The sequence below is a fragment of the Eptatretus burgeri genome, chromosome 17 (genome assembly GCF_056783735.1).
Source record: "Eptatretus burgeri isolate ZD-2024b chromosome 17, Ebu_testis_v1, whole genome shotgun sequence".
NCBI classification, from domain to species: domain Eukaryota; kingdom Metazoa; phylum Chordata; class Myxini; order Myxiniformes; family Myxinidae; genus Eptatretus; species Eptatretus burgeri.
Genome location: NC_140977.1, coordinates 32,785,732 through 32,807,908, shown reverse-complemented (window position 1 = coordinate 32,807,908; position 22,177 = coordinate 32,785,732). Strand labels below are relative to the sequence as shown.

At 48.4% G+C, this 22,177-nt stretch overlaps 1 protein-coding gene across 3 annotated transcripts in view; it reads right to left on the bottom strand.

Moving 5' to 3' along the window:
- CPPED1 (calcineurin like phosphoesterase domain containing 1) overlaps positions 1–22,177 on the bottom strand; it is a 46,492-nt gene that overhangs the window by 14,374 nt on the left and 9,941 nt on the right. Inside the window, exon 1 of one of the 3 annotated variants that reach the window (XM_085863371.1) lies at positions 1,271–1,512. The exons of the other annotated variants lie outside the window; for them this stretch is intronic. Coding sequence (XP_085719497.1) covers positions 1,271–1,337 — 67 coding nt within the window. The 5' untranslated portion in view covers positions 1,338–1,512. Of the gene's footprint in view, positions 1–1,270; positions 1,513–22,177 lie in introns of those variants that run through there. 3 annotated transcript variants of the gene reach the window in all.

Genomic DNA, 22,177 nt, shown 5'->3' with positions numbered 1-22,177 from the left:
GGTCGGGACGTGAGGGAGAGGTGGGTCGGGACGTGAGGGAGAGGTGGGTCGGGACGTGAGGGAGAGGTGGGTCGGGATGTGAGGGAGAGGTGGGTCGGGATGTGAGGGAGAGGTGGGTCGGGACGTGAGGGAGAGGTGGGTCGGGACGTGAGGGAGAGGTGGGTCGGGACGTGAGGGAGAGGTGGGTCGGGACGTGAGGGAGAGGTGGGTCGGGATGTGAGAGAGAGGTGGGTCAGGATGAGGGAGAGGTGGGTCAGGATGAGGGAGAGGTGGGTCAGGATGAGGGAGAGGTGGGTCAGGATGAGGGAGAGGTGGGTCAGGATGAGGGAGAGGTGGGTCAGGATGTGAGGGAGAGGTGGGTCAGGATGTGAGGGAGAGGTGGGTCAGGATGTGAGGGAGAGGTGGGTCAGGATGTGAGGGAGAGGTGGGTCGGGATGTGAGGGAGAGGTGGGTCGGGATGTGAGGGAGAGGTGGGTCGGGACGTGAGGGAGAGGTGGGTCGGGACGTGAGGGAGAGGTGGGTCGGGACGTGAGGGAGAGGTGGGTCGGGATGTGAGGGAGAGGTGGGTCGGGATGTGAGGGAGAGGTGGGTCAGGATGTGAGGGAGAGGTGGGTCAGGATGTGAGGGAGAGGTGGGTCAGGATGTGAGGGAGAGGTGGGTCAGGATGTGAGGGAGAGGTGGGTCAGGATGTGAGGGAGAGGTGGGTCAGGATGTGAGGGAGAGGTGGGTCAGGATGTGAGGGAGAGGTGGGTCAGGATGTGAGGGAGAGGTGGGTCAGGATGTGAGGGAGAGGTGGGTCAGGATGTGAGGGAGAGGTGGGTCAGGATGTGAGGGAGAGGTGGGTCGGGACGTGAGGGAGAGGTGGGTCGGGACGTGAGGGAGAGGTGGGTCGGGACGTGAGGGAGAGGTGGGTCGGGATGTGAGGGAGAGGTGGGTCGGGATGTGAGGGAGAGGTGGGTCGGGATGTGAGGGAGAGGTGGGTCAGGATGTGAGGGAGAGGTGGGTCAGGATGTGAGGGAGAGGTGGGTCGGGACGTGAGGGAGAGGTGGGTCGGGACGTGAGGGAGAGGTGGGTCAGGATGTGACGGAGAGGTGGGTCGGGATGTGAGGGAGAGGTGGGTCGGGACGTGAGGGAGAGGTGCTGATGTAAAGGGGACTAAATAAATTTCACCCTATTTGCATACGTATTAAATAGACAGACTCCAAAGGACATCGATGGATTTCAAATGCTGATTGTTTCCTCCCGATCGTTAGTCCTGACAATGTCACACCTGCGCTCAACCCAACGAAGGACCGTCCCGTAGCTCGGAGGAACACCTCATCTCGAAGTTCGCCCATTTCGTGAGTCCAGAACTTCAACCTCGGTGTCCCATCGAACGCAGATTGCTACGGTCCTTCCGGTGAAGGGTTCAATAACGCCGTGAAGGGTTCAATAACGACGTGAAGGGTTCAATAACGCCGTGCAGCATCACGGAGATGATTGTATTAACGAACACTTCCGAAACACAATAAACATACATCGTCATTTATTAATAATCGTTTATATTTTTTCCTTTGTTTTCTCGTTTATTATCACTGGACAAAGATTCGATCCACGACGGATCTGTCACAGCTCTCAGACACACATTTTCTGACGCTGACGCATTTACTCCACCATGGCTTCTATGCACTGTTCAAATGTATTTTTTATTTTATTTCATAATTTTTATAAAATTTTGGTGAAATCTCTTGCCGTTTTATATATCTCACCATCATGTTGTTTAAACTTTCTTTATATAAGAAGAAGATGATTTTAAATTAATTGTTACTAACTTTAAAATTATTAAATAAATTTAAAAAGTAAACCAAGTCAATGGAAGTTTTTTTTAAAAGATAAAAAAATAAAACAAAATAAATGAGTAAAACCCCCACACCCCCTAAAAAAATAACAGACTTTAAAATTGTGTTAATGCAGGATCTTGTTCTTCCTGCACTGAATCCAGAATGCTAATGGAGTTTCTACGCAAGACAGCCAAGCTCATGAAGCCTGGTGTTGGCTTAGTGGTTCGGGTGGCGGATTGGGATCCTCGGGTCCTGACTTCAATCCCATTTGGCCGCTGAATTAAAATACACCACGAGGTTGACTCAGCCTATCATCCTTCCGAGGTTGGCAAAATGAGTACCAGTGTACTGGTAAGGGGGACACTGCATCAGCGGCATGGCCACGTCCCAACCAATGATGCAACCAGGAGAGAGAGAGAGAGAGAGAGAGAGAGAGAGAGAGAGAGAGAGAGAGAGAGAGAGAGAGAGAGAGAGAGAGAGAGAGAGAGAGAGAGAGAGAGAGAGAGAGAGAGAGAGAGACAGAGACACAGACAGAGACACAGACAGAGACAGAGAGATATATATATATATATATATATATATATATATATATATATATATATATATATATATATATATATATATATATATATATATATCTATATCTATATCATTCGCTGCTTGAACTAGACCAGTTGCCTTATATTGCCAGTGGATGCAACGAGCCTTCTTCCGATATCCCTAATGATGTTGGACGTCGATCAGCCACATTCTCCGGTTGTTTTGATGGCGATCGACACAAGTGCAATCCCAGGTTAGGCTTTTCCCATTCTTGTATGGGACGATGGTCAAGCCATCCAGATGGGTGTTTTCAGCAAGGTCTATAACAAGGGGTTCCAGGACAGATGGTATCCCTGCCCCGTAAAGGGCACGTTTGACCACATCGTTTAAGGCCGAACGTCTAAAAGATCGACCGGTACTGACATGGCATGGCAGACCATGATGTCCAAGTGTATCCATCATACTGCCGCATTGACATTTCTGCCACTTACAGACTGATGCTCCAAACTCATAGTGCAACCGCAACTTGAAAAGACTCGGGGTCAAGCTGTGTTCCCAAAAAGGGAACAGGGACTGCATGAAGCCACATCTCACTTTTCTTAGTGGCTGTGGCCAAAAGACGGCCTCTGGTGACCTGATGTGCATTGTTCAACAGGCTTACGAAAGACCTTCTTGCCACCTCAACGTCCCATGCTTTTTAGTTCAGCTGGGAAAGACCTTCAGGTTCGCAAACACTGATATGGGCTGAACACCATGACAACAACGCGGCTGTCGACTCCTGAATTTGTGCCAAACTGCTTACGCAGGACAGAATGTCAATGACTAAAGGACGGACTGCCAGCAATGAGGAGATGAAACCAGGGAGAGTGATGATATCAATAGTCTTCCTGAAACCGAGACCTCCCTGCTTAACTGGGAGCATAGCTTGCATCCAAGCAGAATCGTTGAAAGCAACATTCGAGATTTTACTCATGGTTTCACAAACGGTGCGGTCAAAAGCTCATTGCTGTGCACCATTCAGATAGGAGGGAGACACATGCAAGATATACAGGGAGCTTGGGCAAGGCGAAACAGTTTTTGAGCAGCACAAATGCTTTGTGAGTGTCAATTTTCTCCAGCCGGCTTTCCATATGGATTGAGTCATCCTGCTTCTCGATAATAGCTTTGGATGAAGACCTCGGGGAGATCGGAGCACCAAGAAGAGTACAGTCGTTGATCAAAACAATCTTAATATCAGGGAGCACTGCCTTAAATATAGCCTTGGTAAGTTGACAGTCATCCGGCGATGCATGGTTGAGGATTGTCAACTCGCACTTGCCACCATTGATCTCGAGGCCAATGTCGGTCAACCGGGCAATGACATTCTGGAGGTCAACCAGCACTTTCACAGGTTCATCCCCAAATAATGCGTTGTAAAGGTACCATCTATTGAACTCTGACTGAACCCCCCTGGCTATTGGGTCGATGGCCAGGGAAAAAAGACCTGGACCGAAGGGGTCACCCTGTTGGATGCCACTTGCTGAATAAATGTCCTCATTGCCATGAAACAAATCAGAAGGCCTGGCGTATGCCTGGCAGATGAGCAGTTAGATACTGGGGATGTGCCTTCGTACTTCAGACCAAAAAACACTCATGCCTCAAGCAATTAAATGCATTACGCATGTCGTTGTTAAGAAAGATGCGATTAGGAGGCAGAATTGTCAGATGAAAATGGCAGCAAGGGCAGCTGCTTCACACCCACTTTCAGTTGAATAGCCCAACTGGACAGGACGTATCTCAGCCCTGAGATCCTGAGAAAAAGATCGGATTGTGACTTTGGTTGCGAGATGGTGCAAAGTATTGCCCACAGTGATCAGATGAACACCACCGTCCTTCTTGGTGAGAGCAAATAAATTTGCACCAAAAGAAAACAGCACACGGCTTCGGAAACCTCTCCCCGCAGAACCATGTTAATGAACAGGGTAAGATAAGAGAGTGCAACTCTTTGTGGTCAGGGAGTGAGTGATATCTCACCTCACATCCTAAGAGAGTGCAACCTTAAGGCCAACATAACAAAAACCAAGGTGATATCAGGCCAAGGGGGCCTGGTTCTCAAGGACAGTGTTACGTAGAAGTTTGCCAAGAGCATCGGTGACAGTGATACGATCACCCTTGGGTACTTTACGTAGAACCCTAAAATTATTTCATCTCAATAAGTAGGTGGAAAAGTCTGCTGGTTGTGCCAGGTTGTGTTAACCAGAGCATGTGCCGAAACGGGCCCGCACATCGGCAGATTCCTTGACCAAAAGAGCCTGAAGATGTCCCGGTTTGAGCCCATCGGGACCCGCAGCCGACACTAATGGAAGAAGGTTGACCGCGATTTGGACAGAATGCTTAGAAAGAACCACCGGAGTGGCTAATTCACCGTCGGGCATGGCCGGTAGGTTGAGGTCAGGCGAGGCAGGCTGGTGTTTGGCTTTGAGGGCTTCAGTCATTTTGGCTGATTGTGAGGCATGCCCCAAACAAGATGCCAACTCTCTGATGGCCCCCTTAATATCCATATCGGCAAATTTTGCTTTTACCTTTCTGTTGATACTGCACGTTGAGAGTTATCGGTTTCATAGGGCTTAATTGTGGAGATGCCAGAAAGGAAGACTGGAAGCGGTGGCAAGACATCCATCGCCAAAAAAAAAAATCGGCTACCTGACGCTTGACTTTAGAAGTCTATGAGACATCGAGGGAGTCTGGAGCCTCTTTATCAGGCACCCAAAGGCAGGTCAGGTCATGTCAGGTATGGGAGCATGTGCCAAAGCAGCACGTTGCTGTGTCCACTTTCCGCCGTTACTCCAAGGGCCTCTGTCTGGCCATCCCTCAGGCAGATGCCTGGCCCATCCCCATCTTCTTGAGATGCTGATCAACCTGCTGCAACCACGATGCATGTGATCAGCCCATTGGCCTCCTCTACTTAGGAGGCTCCCTCGCTGAGAGAATCTGGTGAGCAGGATCAGCGTCAGGAAAACGAGCCACATGTCCATACAGGCGCAGCTGATGCTCACGGACGATGCAGGCAGCAAATCTCATTTGAGTCTCTCTCAACAACCGCTCGTTGGACACAAAGTCCCACGAGCAATAGCCAAGGATTCTCCGAAGACACCTGGTACCAAAGGAATTAAGTCTCCATCCCAGATCCCTGGTCAGAGTACAAGTCTCACATCCACAGAGCAAGAATGGAAGCAGCAAGGACCTGAAGACTCGGACTTTTGTCCTCCCGCACAGATAGCGGCAGTACCACACCCCATGATCCAGTGAATCCATGACTCCCCAGGCCCGACCCAGACATCTGTTGATCTCTGACTCACAGCCGGCAGAGACATGAATATCACTCCCAGGGTAAGCAAATCTCTCCGTGACCTCAAAATCCTCAGCACAAACAGGTACAGAGAGGATAGCAGCATCCAAGATGTCATTGAAAGCTTGTATCTTAGTTTTAATCCAGGAAACTCATAATCCCAGCGGCTCCGACTCCTCATTCAGCACCTCGAGGGCCCCCAAAAGGATATCTAAAATCTCCACAAAGATGACTGCATCATCTGCAAAATCAAGGTCAGAGATCTCGACATTCCCAAACAAAGCACCGCAGCTTGAGCTCTCCAACATCCTCCCCAGAATCCAGTCCATACAAGTGCTGAAAAGTGTGGGGGCCAGTACACACCCCTGAGGAACTCCAGTAACAACTGGAAATAAGTCAGAGATGGTATCACCACATCTCACAGCATTCTCGGTACCAGAGTATAGTTCAGACATCAGATTGATCAGTTTTGGTGGCACCCCACAAAGACCAAGAATTCTCCAACTAGAACATCCCGATTCAATGAATCAAACGTTTTACAGCAATCGACATAGGCTGCAAGCAGTCCCTGCAAAAACTCTCATCTGCGTTCGGTGAGGACACGAAGAGCACGGATACGGTCAACGTTGACCTCTTTCGTGTAAAGCCTGACTGCTCTGGATGCTGCTTCTCAAGCAGATGGTGGCAAACCCAATCAAAAATTATCCAAGCAAAGATCTTGCCCGGCACTGAGAACAGCGTCACCCCTCGGCAGTTGCTCTAGTCTTGGCGAACACCCTTCCCTTTCCAGAGAGGGATGACAAGGCCCCTCTTCGAGTCAGGTGGGATGATGCCTGTGTTCCAGGCAGAACACAGAACTGCATGCTACAACACGAGTGCAGCATTTCCACCAGTCTTGAAAAATTCAGCATGGATGCCACAGGTCCCAGGAGCTTTACCCCCATTTCAACCGGCTCACCACAACCTGTGTTTCCACAAACAAAGGTGGATCACAGTTGATTGGAGGGTCAGGAATAGGGATTGTAAAACTCCTGACATCAAAGATGACAGCTGGTGGATCAGCCTGGTACAGCTGCTCAAAATATCTGGCCCAGCGGGCCTTCACTTCGGACTCCTCTTTCAAGAGTCCACCACCATCTGCTCTAACTACAGTACGGGCTTGGAGGAATGCAATGAGCGAATTCCCCTGTAAGCAGGACAATCATCACTTGACCACAGATGATGCTCTTTCCCCTCACAGATTCCTCGCACATAGGCCTCCTTGTCCACCCAAAGTGCACGTACAGTTTTACGCCTCAGCTCCCTGAACAGCTCAGCTCTGCCATTAAGCCTGGCCCTGCGACTCTGGTCAATGGTATCCAGTGTCCCTTGAGAGACAAAATTCTTCTTCGACATTCGGTGAGTTCCACGACATCTACCGGCAACATCAAGGACAGTGGTCTTAAAGGCACTCCACAACTCTTCAGGATCCCCCAAAGCACCCAGACCACCCAAATCTCCACTCAGCCTGTTTGCAAGCTCCTCAGCTACCCTCTCATCCTTGAGCTTGCCAACATCCAGCCTCGGTTGAGATGGTACCATTCTCCTGGATTTAAGCTGCAACTTCAGAGTTGCTGCAACAAGACTATGGTCAGTATTGAGGAACTGAGCACTCCGGTAGACCCTGCTGTTCTGGATCATCCCCCAGCGACCATCAACGAGCACATGGTTAATCTCTTTTGCCACACTGCCAGCATTTGAATAACAAGTCCAGCGATGAGCCTTTTGGCACTGAAACCATGAACCAGCCACCCTAAGTCCATGACTTCTTGTAAAATCAAGGGTGCTATTCTGGTTCACAGTTCCAGACCCATGGGGACCACCACATGTCTCATTAACCATCAGTTCCAGTCGATGCATTGAAATCCCCCAAGACTCGAAGAGTATCTTGCCTGGGGCACTGATCAACCACAGACCAGAGCATGGCATAGAATGCGTCCTTCATGGTGAGATCACTCGCTTCAGTCAGAGCATATACAGAGGCCAGGGAAATGACATCCAAGGAGTGATGAAGCCTTAGTATCACAATACGCTCGTTAACCAGTGTTACCTCAATTATCATTGGAGTCATCCTATTGGACATGGCTGCAGCAACTCCATGGGCATGATAACCATCAGAGCGACCAGAGCAATAGTAGGTGCAACCACCCACCATGATCTCGCTGCAATCTAGTCTCCGAACCTCAGAGAGTGCTGCAATACCGATATACGAACGCTTGACCTCAGATTATAACAGAGACAGGTGATCATCCTGTCTTTGGGACAGGACATTTCAGGCACCTACCCAAAGGGACTGCATCAAGTTAATCCAAGGAGACTGCCGTCTGGTGGATGACACCTCAGCACCACCCCGACACACACAACCGCAATCTGACCCGGGAAGGTTAACCCCGTGGTTTCCCTCCTATCAAAGATTGGGGGTCCCAAAGGCTTTGCCCCAATCCCGTTTTCTGGTAAGCTGCCCTATGAAGGGCAGCTGTACAGGAGGTACTCCCACGGAGTGGCTTTTCAGATTTTAAAAAATGTTTTCAGAATGTTTGTGGAATGAAGGGTTGTACAATGGCAGGAGTACAAATCCTGCCACCAACCTCCGAATAAAAAGTAACCCACTTGCAGGAGGACGTCCGCAAACACACTTGAGCACTAGATATGGATGGCTGTTGACTCACAAGGAGTTCATCTGCCCTTTGACAGGTTTTGTTCTTCATCCTGCTGGATGTCCATATCATACACCCTCCTCACCAAGAAACTTGGTGGGGGAGATGGTTTAATTCACCATCAACCTGACCATGGAACAGGTTATTACAGGTTTCCATGGTACCTCCAGCAAGTCACAAATCGAATTTGACCTGACCTGGCTCCAGTAACAAACCCAAGGCCAAAATAACAAAACCAAGGAGGTGATATCAGGCCAAGGGGGCCTGGTTCTCATGGACAGTGTTACGTAGAAGTTTGCCAAGAGCATCGGTGACAGTGATACGATCACCCTTGGGTACTTTACGTAGAACCCTAAAATTATTTCATCTCAATATGTAGGTGGAAAAGTCTGCTGGTTGTGCCAGGATAGCCGGTGGGGGTGGTTGGCGGGGGGGGGGACCTTTGGTGCAATCCCAAGGCAGACATGGCATTACAATTGGTCATAAGCACCGCCACCTGATGCCCAGACAATTTTACACACGAATAGTGGAAATAACAATTGCATAACTGGCACTGAATGGAACGCTTCCTCGTGTTTGTGAGCTTACATTTGGAGCAAAGAAGAGTAATGGCCGAGACGGCCGTCCTGGTGGCCACAAAACACACGTCACTGTCGTCGCCGGAAACAGCGGCACTGCCAGTTGCCACCGAGTCCCCGTGGATATTAACACTGCCTTCCGTGGCCACTGGCCGCCAATCATTGTCATCGCCTGTGTAGGCACCACTTACAATGGCTGCTAAGTTTTATATTTGGCTATGCGTCACATCATCCTGCTGCTGCTGTACACTTTCGTGTAATAATTGGACTAAGGCGCATCCAAGGAGCCACCTTGTTCCTATACACCTGTGACCTTAGAGGATTTGGCTGTCTATCATCAAATGTTTTACAGCTTTGCCCAAGGCTAACCCACTCATCTGCCAAGGGAATTGGGTTCACACGGCGATGTTGCTGTTCCCATGGCAATCCCGCTCGTCCGTCAAAGGGAGCGGAGTATGCGCGGCCATATCATTCTGCTCAAGCCCATCCCAAATGACCATCAGGGGGCAGCCATATATGGCGTGCAGCCATATTAATTAAAATTTGGTATTGTGGTGTCCCAGGGATGTCCCTTTCTCACGGCATTAGCGACCCTGATAAAACTGTCTGATGGCTGCTCTTCCTGCAATACGGGGAAGGACGCCACTAACGATCGGTGTCATTCAGTACGTCATTTAGCCTCCCCTCAACACGGTACTCTTGCAGATAACTCTCGATAAACCTTTCGAGCTTTGTAATGTCAGGCGAAAGTCCACAAGGGCTTTCATATGAAACTTGGGAAGAGCCCCCTCAATCCAGGCTCTGGTGATCGGCCATGTTGTCTTTACATTTGGAGAAAAACAGTCAAATTGCTTTGCGTGGGTGGAAGGGGAGAATAAATCGGGGGGGGGGGGGTTAGTAACTGACTCAAGAGTTGGCATGCATGCAAAAGTATCTATTTTAGGAATTTGTCACCTGAGCCAAAGCAAATCAACATGCTGTATAATCAAATATTTTGGTGTGATTCTGAAAGGGATGGTGTTTAATTATGGAACAGCATCTTACATTCAAGCTGAATATGAAAACCAATCATCTCCTGAACCCTTCACAAAAGGGTCTTGATTCCCGGGGTGGGGGGGGGGGGTTCTTACAGCGCATACATAACACTGGTCAACACGATTTCTCTTGCATGGGGTTTTTCAATAGATTATTGCTAACTTTTGGGTGCTGAATCCAAATCTGTCATTAGTTTTTGCCTATCACATCAGGTTTTTGAACTATGAAAAATCATTATTTTTGAGAAAACAGCAATTTTACACTTGAAGTTGAAAAACAGTGTTCATTAGAAGATCGATAGATGCAAAAATGTTTACAATGAAAGGTACCTACTTCAATTACAATATTTAATCATACATTAACATGTAATCCATGCTTACTTGCACATATTTTTACACATTTTCTCGATATTTTTAATGTATGAAAAGTTTACAAATTTCACTAAACTCAGTTAAATACGTGGAAAAAGTTCCCCTTAACATGGTGTACATCACTTAAATACAAGGCATCACTCAAGCTGAAAGCATTTTTCTGAGTTTTGTGACTTTTCACGACATTCAGAATGCAGCAGTAAATGCAAAAATATGCGAATATAACAAAATAAGTACCGGTACTTGAAAGCGTAAGTATCCAAAGGCACAGGTGTAATCGTATTACAACATAGTAAACCTCCTCTTCGTGGACAATCTCTTATGTACAGCATCTGGGACATCCCTCATTAAACTCCAGCAGTAATCTGCCATCATATTTGAGTCTCAACGACCTTGATAACATTCTTCCATCACTTTAATGTCTTGATGGAACCGTTCACCCTGTTCCTCGCTTACATCTCCAAGGTTATCTGGAAACTCGCTCAGGTGACTGTGCAAGTAGTGCACCTTGATGCTCATTCTGCACCCCAGAGCTCGCAGACTAAGGAGCAGCTCCTCCACAATCCTCCACAATCCAAGCGGTACTTTAAAGTAGGCACGGTACACTCTCTTGACGAATGTCGTGATGTTGCGTCTTTGAGGTGCGAAAGTGAAGCATCCACAGATATAGCAGAAGATATCTGTGTCGTTACAGCACTTTCTTCACTTTGAAGGTGTAGACATAGCTAGCTTACAGTGTAAGGTACCAGGTACCAGTATAAACAACCCCACTGAGTCAGCTGTGCCCACCCACTGAGAATCGTGGAATACAGTAATGCTCGCGACTCACGAGATTAGGTAGAGTCTTAGCAGATTAGGTAGTCTTCACAGCTGCAAATCACAAATACGTCATAGACGTAAACTACTGATGCATACGTTGATTCTTTTAAGAGAATCAGACAATAACTCCACTTTGCTCATGGCAGGCTGTTTACCATAGGGGCTGTTTACAGCTATGGGTACTCGGAATAATCAAGCTTTTGCTGTTTTATCCCCACCAAGATTGCTAGACTGGATGGTCAACTTTTGTAAAAATCCATGAATATGGAGCATACAGATAGCACAAAAACTTGATGTAATAGAGCAAATCTGAGCTCAGATTTGGATTCAGCAGCCCAAAATTAGCCAAAAACAGTTTCCAAAGTCCATGCAAGAAAAAAAAAAACTATATTTTTGTAGACCAGTGAATAAATAGATAACTCCGAGACAGCTGGAATTACTGCTTTCATACCACTCCATCGTCCAGGAAACAGTTGTATGCTACCACATTCAATCAGGTGAGGTCAGGGTCAGGTATGGGAGCATGTGCCGGAGGTCAGGAACAGGAACATTCAATCACTGATCTCTACACTGACTGGATTGGCTGTCATGGCTGCTGTGTTGAAGTCAACGTGGTGCCCGCCATCTTAAAGCACCAAAGTAAGCAACTTTACATTATTCGTACTGCGCTCGTCGTGTATTTGACGTTTTCAAATCGATCACCCCTACCTAGCCTGCAGAGAAATATTGCTGAGAATTTTTTTCCAAGTATCATTTACAAACGATCTGCGGTCCAAGAGTTTTTGAACGGCTGTGATTACATGAAGATTGCATATGCCAAATTTAAATTGGGTCATTTCTGACACCGATCACAGTTCGCTGGCTCTTAAATACGTAACTTTCAAAATGACGAAACCACCCCAGACTGCTCAGTGCGTATGCACAGAAAGCCCGAGCAACACCGGTCATCGGAGCAGAAGGGAATGTCTATTGTGCATCCCAGATAAGGATTACAACCTAAAATGTCTCACAAAGATTCTAAAATAAACTGAAAATACCTGAGATAAAAGGGTGTACCTTTGCACAACTTGTAGCCCGTACTGAAAACTCCCGACAATGTAGGCCCGTGCAAGGCCTGTGGACGGGTGCGTTCTACCCGTGCTCCCCGATCATCCATGTCAGTGAGTGGACTATGAAGCTTGTGGGAATGCCTCATGTGAACAGGGCAGGTTTTAGGATTTATTTAATGGACATCTGCAATTGGAAAGACAATGCCATCGTTCCCAACATTCAGGCAGACTTCCCATAGGGAGATCTGGTTTGGGTGCTTCTTCACACCGATGGGAAGGTCATATATCTGGGTCTTGTCAATGCACAGGATACGTTTTAAATGATGATATGAACTATTAATCATGTTTGGAAGGTGTGAGGGTGGGGGATGGGCTGTGAGGGCAGAGTGTGTGTGTGTGTGTGTGTATGTGTGTGTGTGTGTGTGTGTGTGTGTGTGTGTGTGTGTGTGTGTGTGTGTGTGTATGTGTGTGTGTGTGTGCATGTGTGCGCGTGCATGCGTGCGTGTGTGCGTGCATGAGTTATCTACTGCCACCACGCACTTGAACTTTCAGAAAATGGTACGAACTCAACACCTCTCATCCACACATATTTCTTGTATTTCCTTGGGTACTACCAACATGAGAGGCTGACAAGATGGCCAAGAGGTACGCACACTCACCTTTGAGTAGTCTAGCTTAGGTTTAAGTCTCGGCCCAGCTACAAACTGTCCTGATGTCTCGCAGGCAAAGTGAGGCATCAATGTGGGCGCCATCCCTTGAATGAACGTTAAACTGTGTGTTCCGTCTGCTATTAGGAGTTGGTGGACGTTAAAGATCCCACTGTGAAATAGGTGAGTTATAGCTGGCACCCAAAACAAATTCCAAATTCCTGTCCTAACCTACAGAGGGCTTTGCATCAGCATCACAGCCGCACCCTCAGCCAATGATGCTACTCACAGCTATGTGCTGCACATGAAAGAAGAAGAAGAAAGAAGATGAAAATTAGGACAGCATTAAGGCAGTCAGAGTAATTAATGCATGGAATGTTCTTCCTGGAAAAGTAGTGGCAGTTGAGGGGTTTGATGGGTTTAAATTGGAATTGGATCGATAACTGGATGCATTGGGGAGAGAAGGGGTCAGCGATATTGGCTGGACTTGTAGGTAGCTTGAGTATGGATGGATGAAAGTTCCTGGGGTTGGTGTGGGACAGGCAAGGTGTCAGGGTGTGCAGAAAAGCTCAGATGTAGAAATGGGAAAGACAGTGAGGTTATGACAGGGGAAACAAAATCAGGAAGACAGTTCCAAAGGCAAGAGAAGAGGGGGAATAACTAATTAACTGAAGTGAGCATGAAGCCTAAACGGGGGGGGGGGAGGGGGGGAAGCTAACAAGGGAAAGGTTGCTGGTAGAACAGAAGTGACCTTCATTTGGGGTATGGCATAAGGTTAAAACAAATGATGAGGCAATATGCTTGTTCAGTCCAGTACACAAACCCAGTTACGTGAGAAATTCCAAATCACAAACTTTGTCTTGTCTTTAAACTTACAGGGAGGGGTAAGCAAGCAAATAGGCCAAACATTCCAGTGGTAACACTTAGAACAAATATTTCAGCTTTTGAAGCAAATATTTTGCATCGTTCAGCAGCTCGATTTCCCTCATCACGACTCAAAAAGCAACGCATACCCTCAATGGGCTCAAATCGCCGCTTGGCACGCCGAGTTGCCATGCCAGTGAAAAGGTGCAATCTATATTCATCCGATCTTAAGTGCAAAGGTGTTCCTTCCAAAGATGATTCACTCCAACACAGGCGACAAACAAACACAGGCTGCTGCATGTATGCTTTGTTTACCTTAAAAACAACTGCAACGTGCGGTCCTCCCATACAAGATTTCTTCAAATCGCTGGGTGATGAATGTTAGGCGATGACATTTCTCAAGAAGGGTCTTCATGGGAACCTAGCACGTCATGGAACAGCTCACAATACGCTGTTGCGATAAAATAAATATACCGCACCGTGAGTGATGCTTTTTTTTCATTTCCTTCCCAGCAGTAAGTAATCCAGGCAAGAATTTGGTATTTCAGATTCCGGTGGTTTCGCGGTATCGATAATGGACTGTGGAATCCCAGTGGTTGTGGGTTCAAATATAGCTGAAGACGTTTTTATCCCGAGCTCGTTTCATAAGAATTACCACGTCTCAATTGCATTGTCAACTGGAACAGCATTCGGTTGAGCGCATACCGCGGCAGGGATAAACAGTTACGTTTTGTATCCCAATGATGGGCTGGATCTGCATCCGGGCCCGAACCAAAATAGAATCGGCTTGTTCTCGTCACCAAACCAATTCATCCACCAAGCTTCATCATAATTCGGTCCACAACCCTTTGGGATATCATGTAGGGATGGATGATAGTTCCTGGGGTTGGTGTGGCACAGGCAGAGTGTCAGGGTGTGCAGAAAAGCTCAGATGTAGAAATAGGAAAGACAGTATTTTTGCCCTATTTATAAATGGTGAAAAATCACGGGAATTATTTTTTTAATTCTCGTATCCGGATTCAGATCTTCACCAAAATCGAATCAACTCTTCATTGTCATCTACACAACCTGTCCAACAAGTTTCTACGAATCCGTCCACAATCTTTTGAAATATCGTGCCATATGTCGTTTTTGGCCCTATCTCTCAACGGTGAAGAATCACTAAAAAAATATTCGGATCCGAATTCGGATCTTCACCAAAACCTAATCAATTCATCCTTGTCACACACCAAACCGGTCCACCAAATTTCGTGCGAATCCGTCAATAACTTTTTGAGATATCCTTTCCTCAAACAGACAGACAGACAGGGTTGAAAACATAACCTCTGTCTATGTATGGTTGCGGAGGTAAGAAAAACCCATCTAGCTATGTAATGACCTTTGGGTAGGGAAGAGTTGGTCTACATGTTTTGCCACTCTTGCTTCTGCCATCAGGATGGGTTTTGAAATATGACCGAGAAGTGCTGTTACACTCATCAACAAATTAAATAATAAAATTGGGACAGCACCAGCACACAATGGCCTACTCTTTGATAAAGTCACCTTCTTATTCTTTCGGATGCAGCACACGGTTGCGAGTGGCATTGGCTGAGGAGAGGGTGCCGCTGATGCAATGCCCCCTTGTAGATTTGAGCAGGAATTTCGAATTTGTTCAGGGTCCTGCAAAAGCTCACCATGGGATCTTCAATGTCCACAAACTATTGCCACAGTGGGAACACCCAGTTTATTCAACTTACATGCCTGGGAGGGCACACACATTGATACATCTCCCTGCCTGCAAGACACCAGGATGACAGTTTGTAGCTGGACCGAGATTCAAACCCAGCCAAACTCAGACTGAAATCCAGCTCACAAGCTAGTGTGCATACCACCACACACACACACATATATATATATATATATATATATATATATATATATATATATATATATATATATATATATATATATATATATATATATATATTGTTACGAAATCTCCCGCCCGCCAGCGTGCGTACAGCCGTACAGGTTTTCAGCGTGCGTACAGCCGAATCGCGGCCGTACACCCACCGGATGGACAATTCAGTCGCGACTTTCCAGAACAATGCTGAAAACCAGTCACGGGTGTGCTCCAAGCACACCACAACCTTGTCCACACTCTACCCGTGCCACAGGGTCCGATTGCCAAATAATCGATTTACCTAATTATTCGCGCAGGTAGATTACCGAGAGATTGTATCTCAGCGAGGCCTGCTTGGACATGAGCCGCTTAAGCAGCTCACTCCGTTTGGGATAACCGAGTGGGCTATTATCGCGAGACCTCGCTGGACCCAATTCTATTATCGGCTATCAAAAAGCCCGCTATTATTCCGAAATGCAATACGGCAGCTCAATTAAGGGAAAATGACGCGACGAACACGTTACATTCAAACAAGCACATTTATTATTTCCCACACGTATACAGTCATGCAGGTATGGAAAAGCACGCATGCAATTTATACAATGAATTTGCGGGAAGGGACAAGACGCGAGCAAGACAAAGTGCTACGACCATCTCTCTATTATGTACAGTCACCCACACAGCCCCACTTGACGGACCCGGCGCCACAACTCCCATACAAAGAAAAGCAAGGAAAAACCCCTTCAAAGACAAGGGGTCAGACCGGACCTCCCGGGGTCCCTACAACGTGGAACCCGGCGAACCGAAGGAGCTCCACTAGACCGCGCAGGCCACCCTCCCCTGGGGCGACCCACGACATTCCCTCCCCACGGCAACCAGCGCAACCACGGCCGGGCCGCGGCCCGGTGACTCGGGCCACAGCCGGCAACGCCTGAGAGAAACGAACGGGTCTCCGCTCTCCCAGAGCCGACGCTCTGCAAGAACCCGTCCGTCCCTCAGCGATGCCCGGACTGCCCCGAAGCTCGACCACCCCGGACCATCCGGCGCCGGCCGGCGAGCCCTCTCCAGCTCCCGCCACGCTCCGCACACGAACGCGCAGCTCCGTGCGGCACAGCAGGCCCAGCCGTGCCCCCAGCCTGCACCTCTCCCACTCTCCCCAACCTCTCCACCGACTGCAGGCTTCAGGCTCCAGACCTCCACACGGCTCCTCGACCTCTCCAGACTGACCGCGCTTGGCGTTCCGCTCGTCCTTATATTGAGTCCGTGAGGCGAGGTTTTGACCTCCGCTCTCCGACCTTCGACCCCCCGCTGGCTCCGCCTTTTTCTCTCTTTTGATCCGAATCTTGGATGAAGCTTGCACAGAGCGGACGTGTACGAGATCAGTGACCCTGCGCGGCGAGCGGACTTGTTTGAAATCACCGACTTGCGTGGCGAGGAAACCCCCGCATCTGTCTGCAGCGATGCCGTTCGATGCGGACTCGCCGTGGCTGGTGCAAAGATGGCGTCGCTTCGGAGATGAAGGTGAGGCGATGTTGTTCGTGTTGAAGGCGGTTGTGGAGAGGGTGGTTGGTGGTTGGCGTAGTGGAGAAGGTGGTTGGTGGTTGGCGTGGTGAAGGTGGTTGGTGGTTGGCATGGTGGAGAAGGTGGTTGGTGGTTGGCATGGTGGAGAAGGTGGTTGGTGGTTGGCATGGTGGAGAAGGTGGTTGGCATGGTGGAGAAGGTGGTTGGTGGTTGGTGTGGTGGAGAAGGTGGTTGGTGGTTGGCATGGTGGAGAAGGTGATTGGTGGTTGGCGTGGTGGAGAAAGTGGTTGGTGATCGGCGTGGTGGAGAAGGTGGTTGGTGGTTGGTGTGGTGGTTGGTCCAAAATAACGAGAGTAAAAGAAAAACGGCTAACTCAAAGATCACAGCCCTGTGACACGAATAAAACCCATTAGACAACGGTGGGGAAATCTATCTGAACACAGACTTATCGGCATAACTGATCTAAGGACCTATATGGTGCTCTGCGAATTTGCACAGCCATAACAATATATATATATATATATATATATATATATATATATATATATATATATATATATATATATATATATATATATATATATATATATATATATATATATATAGTGACGTTCACGGGACTTGAACAGTCCCGCCAATGTAGAATGAGCCGAAACGATGGAGGCGGTTTATTTATTTAACCCAAAGATGGCGGTTCCAATCGCTCTACCGCAAACGGGACGAGGAAAGTGGCACGAGTCGCTTTTCACTGAGTTGATGATGTTTATTTGTTTTTATTATTAACCAGAAATAACAAGACTCGGCAAGAAGAGGGATCCGGGGCGATTCGACGGGATGGTGTGGGATCGGCCGTGGGGAAAACACAGACAATTCCAATGAATATACAGATCTCAAACCCTCTAAGGCGCCAAGTACACACACACGCACACACACAAAACGTAGCTACTTCTGGTGGTCAGGCTGGACCGTGGTGTGGACGCAACTGTCCCTGGATCAGCGTCGGACGAGCTGGCCTTGCTCTCGTCAGGGGGGGGGGCAGGAGAAACCGTGGTGCTGTCGACCTCCTGGTCCTGGCCCAAGTCCGCTCACAGCCGCCAGGGAACCAGTTCTGGCGCCAACTTGCGAGCAGGAGAGGGAGGCAGGTCCGCCCGCCGTTCGACCCCGTAGTGCGAGCCAGCAGAACCCCAGAGCCAAGCAAGGTGAGGCACGAGGCTCAGCAAGGCTCCAAGACACGATGAAGAACACGATCGAATCAGCACAACAACAAGTATGCTTTCCGCGCAACAGCCTCCACACCAAAAAAACACGACCTTTTTGTCCCGATCTTCTTCCTCTTCCTTTTCGACCCCGAACAGAACCTTTTTATCCTCCTGTCCTCGTCACTTCCAATCGAGCCGTTTATTGGCCCACCGCCGTCGCCTTCTGCCAATCGTGATCACGGGGTGGAGCCATCCGCTGCACTGTCCTGTGACGTCACGGCCAGCCTCCAGGGACTACTAAAAGGGGTTTACGCAGATACACTTACCCTATCCCGTGTCCCTATCTAATTACGTGACAATTATCATTTCCCCCTTGAAGAAATGAACATTTACTAGACAACTTATCACCACTGAATTGCTACTTATTACATCGAGATCCTGGTAAACTCGAACAGCATGGCATACCTAATTAAACATCCTAATTACCCTTTGAATGCATACCCCCCCCTCAAACGTAACAATATATATATATATATTGTTGCGGATTCGCGCCCGCCGGCGTGCGAGCGGCCACGTAACTCGAATTGCGGCACGTCGCCCACCGGACGGACAATCCCGTTGTGACCCTCTCGGACTAACGCCGGGAACTAGTCATGGGTGGGCCTTTCGGCCTCACCACGATCGTGCCAATCGGCCCCCCGCGTGGGATAGGGTTGCTCGCCAAATTCGACCTACCTAAGTACCCACACGGAGGGTAGACCAGGCGATCGCACCTCGCCACAGGTCGACTTCGGACACGGGCCACTTTAAGCGACCCGTTCCGTACTATCGGGATAACCGAGCGGTGTTATCGTCAACCTGGACAGTTCGATTAATTATTTATCAGGCGTTTTAGCCGACGACCAACCCTTTACGTGAAGTAAGATGGAGATTCAATTAGAGAAAAGACGAAGCGAAACGGGAGAAACAGTTCAACATAAGGCACATTTATTTCGCGATGGCACACGGATAGCACACATATACAATTATACACCAAAAGCAAATGTAAAAGAAGAAGAAACACACAATAATGCACAAAAAGCAAATGTAAAAGCAAAACACAATGCAGATCTACCACCGACTACCGAGCACACGGCAACACTTATACAGTTTTACTTCACAGACGGCGCCGACAACACATATACTCAAAGCAAAAGAAAAAGGGACCACCCTCCACTATGAGGGGGGCAGACGGGCCTGGGGCCGAGACCGCGTTGAGCCTACCCGTCTGGTGACGAGCCGCAAAATGGCGGTGGCGCCCCGACTCCGCGGGCCTCGCTGAGACTGCCTGGTATGGGGTGGGAACGGGGCCCCCTTCTCGCACTATCTCAGCGCGGGGGGAAACAGGAGGGGGTTGTTGATGCTCGGGGGGATGAGGATATCTCGCTGGTTCGGGTCCCGCGACGAGCGTCTCCACCGCGACCTCGGTCGCGTTATCGGCCTCCCCTCTCCGCAGCTCCCCGACTCTGACACGAGCGTCCCCTCGACTGCCTTCGCCGCCGCCGCCTCTCCAACTCTCCCACTCTCCACAGCTCCGTCCAACTGCTTTCTCCGACTCTTCTCTTGACTGGCTCTTCCCAACTCAACTCCTCCGACTCTTCCCAACTCAACTGGACTCCACCAACTCCCAACTCAACTGGACTCCACCAACTCCCAACTCAACTGCCGGCGAGCGAACGCGGCCCTTTATAGCCCCCGGGGCCTCGCTCCTTCACCTTCGACCCTTTACCTCTGGCTGGCTCCCCATTGGACAGAGGAAAAGTGGGCGTGAATGCTTTTTGATCCATGAATCTGCATATAGCGATATTACTCCGACGCACCTGGAGGCGGGGCCAAATCGCCCCATGCTCGCTGATAGGACGGAACAGAAGTGGGCGTGAGTCGTTTTTGATCCGATTTCTTCGGAAAGGCTGGTGTTTCTGCACCCGCTGCTCGGTGCGCGCCCTGCACGAGTCCAGTATCGGTGCCCACAAGCGGCGCGGGAATGACGGTGATGCGATGGTTGCGAGAGCGAGATGTGACGGCAAGGGTCGTGGCTGTTGGCGTTGTTGTTGTCGTGAAGCGGCGTTGCGGCTGGTGGTTGTTGTGTGATGGCTGTTGAGACGTGGTTGGTGGTGGTAGTAATGGTAGTAATGGCGGCTGGTCCAAAATAAAGATAGTAAAAGAAAAACGGCTATCTAAAAGGGTCGCAGCCCGCATGAATGACATTTATTCCCTCTAAACAACGGGTTTGGGCCTAACTACACATATACTTGCAGAGATATCTCACCTAAGGGACCTGAATGGTGGCTTGCGAATTTCGTCAACCACAACAATATATATATATATACATACATATTTATATACATACATATTTATATACATATATATATATATATATATATATATATATATATACACATATATATATATATATATATATATATATATATATATACACATATATATATACACATATATATATATATATATATATATATATATATATATATATACACATATATATGTATATATATATATATATATGTGTATATATATATATATATATATATATATATACATATATACATACATACATATATTGTTGCGGTTCTGGGAACCGCATCCCTCCAATGCAATGGCATCCATCATACAGTGGTCCCCAGACAGTTATTTCATTAATATACGTACAGGTAGACCCTTCCTTCTTGTCTAATGGGACAAACTGGACAAGTGCGTTGTGTGGATCTCAGAAATAGGTCTGATTATATCATAACTTTATTCCCACTCTTTTTCTCTATTCATGAGGTAAATCCAAGCTGCGGAAGCCTGTAAAAGCCACAGGTGGCCACGCCCTTCACGTAAGAATGCACCCTCACAGAAGACCAAAAGGAACAAAACACCAAACTCCCACGATGCACGCAAACACGTGCAGCACAGCGGTAATTTCCACCCACTGGAAGAAGAAATAGGAAGCATAACCAACACGACAGCGCCGCTACCGGAATGCCGCGCCCCGAGGGAAGAAAGGAACAACACACCAAATGCCAACACCACACAGGTGCGTTCTTTTCAACCCATTTCTGAATCTAATAATTATATCTGTCCTCTTTTTCAATCAAAATCTCCATTTAATACTTATATCTTTAATAATACTCCTTTCCATACAAGTCTATATCTACTAATTATATCCAATCTTTTCCTTCGTTTCATGACGCAGATCGGGGCTGGCAACGCGCACACCACCACCGTTGATAAATGACCAAATGATCGATGGTGGCAGACCCACACACAGCCCAGGGATAATTTATTATCGTACACAGAGCAGGGCACGAATGGCACACATCTTGTTCGGGTCTGCACATGTGTTTACCATAGCATCTTACCGTCGGTCTTCGCTGACGACCGCGGCCGCGGGTGTCTCCCGCAGACGGCGGACGACTTCTCGCCTCTTTGCCCGGTGAGGCTGATGCCAGGCAGAGGCGTGCTGTGCGGCTGGGGCCGCATGGCGTACGGGCAGGCAGCGTATTGACCGGCGCTGACCGCCGGACGCTGGGGCATGGCCCGAGAGATCGGTGCAGGGTGATTCATGCCACGGTGTTCGGAGCGAGACGATTCCGCATCTTGGAATCATCTTGCCGGATGTAAAGTGGAGCTGTTTCCGGCCATCAAGGCTGGGCCATGTGCTGGCCAGGGCCCAATCAGAGCGCCCGATTCGGGTGATGACACATCAATTTGGGTCGTCGCACCTGCCCCACACCACAGGGTCTATAAAAGGACGGGTCGTGGGGCCGTTCGTGCGTTCCCCAT